General features: G+C 38.4%; 1 protein-coding gene across 1 annotated transcript; it reads right to left on the bottom strand.

The window, feature by feature from the left end:
* Positions 1 to 1,696: 1,696 nt before the first annotated feature.
* LOC131685660 (exonuclease 3'-5' domain-containing protein 2-like) lies at positions 1,697 to 2,976 on the bottom strand. The gene is made up of 2 exons (XM_058969529.1): positions 2,104 to 2,976; positions 1,697 to 2,048 (listed from the first exon to the last, which is right to left on the bottom strand). Exons 1-2 carry the CDS (start codon positions 2,859 to 2,861, stop codon positions 1,928 to 1,930), a joined length of 879 nt encoding a protein of 292 aa, XP_058825512.1. The 5' UTR covers positions 2,862 to 2,976; the 3' UTR covers positions 1,697 to 1,927.
* Between the last annotated feature and the right edge of the window lie 2,395 nt (positions 2,977 to 5,371).

The raw sequence follows: 5,371 nt of genomic DNA, 5'->3' as shown, positions 1-5,371 counted from the left end.
TACCATGGTAGAATCGGATTATGAAGTGAGCAGTGCTTCGGAGGAGGACAGTTAAATAGATATGCTACCGTCAAAGTTTGAAGGATTTGATGAGGAAAGCCAGGGGTGCAGCGGATTCGAAGAGATATAACCATCAAGCAGGACAATCAAAAACGGTAACAAAACAACATATAAAAGAGCTAACATAACATAACGTCTAGTGAAAATATTACTATCTTTGTATTTAACACTCATTATATCAACATATAAACAATCTCCTATGGAGTGCATGTCGTCCGCATGGACCAGCTCAGCCATTACCCAAACTATCCACCTGACCCGTACCAGGAATGACTTAACTATAACTGTTCCACCTGGTTTCGAAGAAGAAAAAAAAGAGTAGCTATACAAGTGAAGGTATTTTAGGATTTCGCAAAAAGAATCTGTGCCAATAAAGGCATAAGAAATATCCACTATTCCCCATAAAGTTTGCTCGAACCGAATGGTTCGACTCGAATGGACCACACCGACCCGAAGGGTTGCTTATCATTTCTGAGAGCCGGTGTGCTTGGTCGAGTTTAATAATCATAAGAACAAGTCCTGAATAATTAACCATCTCTTAGGTGCCAGTCCTGCACTCTTTTCCTGAACTAGCCTCATACTCACGATCAAAAGAGTCGACAACTAGTAGGATCCACATGTCCCCCACCCAAGCGAATTGATCAACTTGCAAGTAGGAGCAAATATCTACCAACCAGCCAAGAAGACTTCCGAATCAATGAGAATGGACCATGTCAGTCGAAGGCCACAGGCTCAGCGCCACCTCGTACAGTGTCATTGTCATTTCTCAGCCCACACCCTGGTAGACGTTCGTCCGCCCAACTAGACTCTGTCAAGATGAGAAACTACAAATCCTAACTGTTCGTATGTGCTAGTCCGTGTAGATTTTGGTTCGCTGAAACGAAATAAGAAAAGCAAAATAAAAAAATATTTGTGATTAGTATCGTAGTTATAATAAATAAGTAAACGATTTCTCATCTGTTGTTTGTTTCCTTGTTCGTAGTCCTCCTTCCTGTTCCTGATCTGTTTGGGTTTCCGTTTCCTTGGCCGTCACGTTCTCTTGCACCGAGTTGCATATATTGTAGCAAGAGAAACAAATGAAATGACAAAACAAAAAAATGAAAATAAATGCGAAATGCTCTCCTTACAGACCTCGAACATAACCCTTACGTTCCCTTTGCTTATCATTTTGGTACCAGCCAGGAAGAACTTGGCCTTGTACCCACTGCTCTTCCACCATCCTCGTGATTTTCTCCATTTACCACTGGCGTCACATGTGTTATATTTGGGTACGGAAAATGATTACCTGAGCAGACAATCTAATGAAAGAAGATTGCCAGGTAATTAGTGCACTTTCTGCACCAGGTATCATATCGCATTTGTAGATACACATATTAGGTGTATCTACTATACGATATGATGGCCGGAAGGATAGATAAGCAACCCAAGCTCCCCAACTCACGGCCAATAAATGAATGGGAATATATATAATAGTAACCTATTTGTGGTTTTTGTTTGTTCAAGTAATGATGTAGTGTTTGAAATACTAATGTATTGTGGTCATACTTAGCACTATATCACTTCTTGCTTGACGATGTTTGCAACTACCGTCAATGCAGGCAGCGTACGAGAGGGTACTGGATGAAAAGTCATTACATACTTGTAACCGAACACCCAATATATTGAATCAGAAATGTAAATTAAAATATTAGTAAAAATATGATTAAATATAGGAAAAAGGCATAACTTGAATGTTTACACTGGTTTTAACCCAAAAAGGCGCAAATAGATTTTTGCTGTAAATTTCGTGAAAATTCTCTATATTAGAATATATACGTTACTACGATTATTCTTAGTTTTTCGCAATGTTGCGCATTTAAAGGTTTAATTAATTTTTTGTTCTAGCCTTGTCCATTAGGTGTGTTGTAGCCCGAAATGGCTGATCGATGTAAAAATTTATTTCCTCTATCACCTTCTCTAGCCAGTCTCTTCGTGAAGTCAACATTCCTCTGAAATATTCAAACTGTTATTGTGCTCAACTCTTCTCCAACAGCGAATACCCACCGTGCAACCAACCGTTTAGCAAATACTTCAAACAGTTCCACCGCTACATGTACATCGTTTGCTGCATACTTAATCTGCCGATCAGTTAAGTCCGATCTCTCCCAGTTAGACGCCCTGATACGCCAGTCTTTATCCATCGTGAACCCCAACGCATTTTCAGCCAAATCACCCAACCCGTATGGCGGCGGAAAATCAATCTTCTTCGCCAGGTGTCGTATATCCAGTATGCTTGCTACCGTCAAATTGTAATCAGTCTTCAATAACTTTGCATCCTCGTCCGGAGCGACACCGACTTTCAGAATACTTGGATCATCCAAAAGATCGCGCAGTTGTGCTGGAACAGGCCACATCTCGCACAGTCGAAACAGGGCGCAGAATCCACGATGCGATGCTAACTGCATGAGGGCCACAGGGTGGTTCTCGCCTAGATCGCTTACCCACTCACAATCGAACCCAAGAATTCGCTGTTCCTGGCAATGCGCTCGTAAGGTATTAACTGCGCGTACGCATTCATTGGAATTTGTTACTATCTGGATCGTTTGGTTAGGAAGTGAGTTTGTCGTTTGATTAGGAAGTGGATCTGTCACTTGGTTAGGAAGTGGACTCGGACCTGCAAAACTCTCGAACAATTTTTTGAAGCCGTAAATTGCACCAGCAACCGCTGCGGTTGCGAGCACTGCCGAAGCGACTTGATTCTCGCGTTGTGATGATTGGGACATGATTTTTCCTACAGCTAGTGTACAATCAGATTTAATCATAAAACGAAGAAAATTTCAAACAATATTAAATTATTTATGTGAATAAGAAACAAAATGGGGTCTTTGCAACCCCAAGTTGGAAGAGAACGAAAAAAGTGATATGCAGAGATGCCAGGTACTTTTAAATGTCAGGAAAGCTAGTGTAACCAAAAGCCTTTATATTCAAAATTTTGTATATATCTGCAACCAAACTAAAAAATCTGCAAATATCTGCAACCAAACTAAAAAATCTGCAAATATCTGCGTCATCGAAAAAATCTCGACAAACATATGATTACGGCCTAAAAGCCAACTGTCAAAATCCACTTTGAATGAAAATTCCAGACAAACCGTTACTAGTCGAACACAGTTCACAACAGTTTATGAAAGAGAAAACTTGTCTCTTTCGTTTACTGCCAACATCTGTGATTGGCGTGTAACGGTTTGTCCGGAATTTCCATTCAAAGTGGATTGTGACAGTTGGCTTTTAGGCCGTAATCATATGTTTGTCGAGAAATCTGCAGCTTAAATTAAAAGTTTGCCAATTTGCAGACTTGTCTGCAAATCTGGCATCTCTGATTCAAAACCAACGATGTTTAAATATAAAGACACGCGGAGAGAAAAAAAGTAAATTTTGGCGGGTCCCTATTATTGGCTCGAATCAAAAATCGTCGACATGTTAATTGACGATAGGTTCATGGGCCCATATTATTGGCTCGAATCAAAACTCGTCGAAATGTCAATTGAAGATAGGTTCATCCGGAGTGTTTACATTTTACTAGCGTTGCCAATTTTATTTTGTGTCCACCACCCAATGTGGCTACGCCACATCGCTTTTGGGCGTGCTGTCCCTGGGATAGCCCCTATGTTTGAGTACGCCGGGCAAACGAGTGGATCACAGGTTCGCTTCCCGTATAAATAAATACCATTCGAGCAACCATTCTAACTATTACAAATCTATTCATATTATACTCACCATAATAGGAATAGTGTCAATATATTCCAATACATACGGTACAATTATTATTCAACTATATACATTATAGTTACCATTTCAAATATCTTCCCTGTATGATCGTGTATCCTTCAATGGTTATATGTAATATAAGGAAGTACATTTGGAAGATATACATTATCCTTATCGTAAATGAGAGGTTTTTAAGTTATTTGCATCGTTTGGCTTGACAAACTGGCTTATAAGGAACACGACATATCTTCAAGCACCAATCAGAAAGGATTCCCACTGTCACGCTACGCCTGCACCTGTCCGGTATGCTATTATTCGGCTGTGATGTCAGTGAAAACAGAACGCGAAACATCCACTAAGGAATTTGATATCAAGGATTGATAAGACTTTCTTTATAGCATGTGCAAAAAGATAAACTTGCGAATTCATTGCCGAAAAGCCTTTCATATATTCTCTCAATCAACATTTAATTGGTACAATAGCTTACAAAAATATTTGGAATCGTTACATTCTATTTTAATATGTTTAGATAAAGATTGATCTACTTTAACGAAATAATAAGCGTCATTTGAAAACTCTCCCAAGATAGTGTGTTCATCTACAATAGAATATTCTATTTTTTGGAATACAAAATAATATTCACATTCATCGGATAAAATATTTTGGATTTCTCCAAAACGTATCTCTTGATTTATGGATATGGAGAAAAACGCATCATTATTAGAGTGTTCTCTGCTATGTTTGCTCAAAGCCGGTTTATAAGTGTAACCGTTAAATTTAAGATATGAAATCTCCTTAAAACAATTGTTGTTGTACTTATTAATAATATTAGAAGGCAATGCGAATTGATGGTTTTTAATTTGTACCGTTGCTTTTTTCGTCGATTTCAAAGTCTCGCAAAACTTCTGGATTGTTGGTGTGAACTTTGCGGGAACATCTGAATAATAGCGTGCATGGGACATAATGTAACGGTTTGCAATCTGAACTAATGGTTCTTTAGGCCCTTTTACATACTTCTTGAGAACGCCATTTATGTCTTCAAAGAAAAATAAAGAAAAAGCCCAAAGGGGACCAAAATTTTCACAGCATTGAACAATATGTAATAGCAAATGCACGTTGTAGCTCATTTCGTCCAATGTATACAATATTTCAAATTTTTTCACAAATTCCTTCAAACGTTCACTGGATTTATTTAGTGTTTCTTTTGATATATTTGTTTTGAGTAAATCTGCAATCACCGTTACAAGAAGACGAAAATGATTATAATGAGCATTAGGTAAGTATGGCTTTAAACAAACTGAGCTATAGTGAAGAAGCCACTGCAACCACTCATTAGCCTTCCATGAATTACGCTCACTTATTTTTCTGGCTGATCTGGAAGCCTCAGTAAATTGATTTATAGATATTAATATGGTGTCAATATCAACAATTTTATTTTTGATATAGCATTCACTGCTGGGTTTTTCAAACCATATCTTGCACAGTTGTTTGGTAACGCCGAGTAGAACACAATGCATATAATCTACCGGGCAGTGGTCAACGACATCAAACGATGGTATTAGTA

The sequence above is a fragment of the Topomyia yanbarensis genome, chromosome 2 (assembly GCF_030247195.1).
Source record: "Topomyia yanbarensis strain Yona2022 chromosome 2, ASM3024719v1, whole genome shotgun sequence".
Taxonomy (NCBI): domain Eukaryota; kingdom Metazoa; phylum Arthropoda; class Insecta; order Diptera; family Culicidae; genus Topomyia; species Topomyia yanbarensis.
The sequence above is the reverse complement of the archived record's forward strand: the minus strand, read 5'-3'. Positions and strand labels throughout refer to the sequence as shown.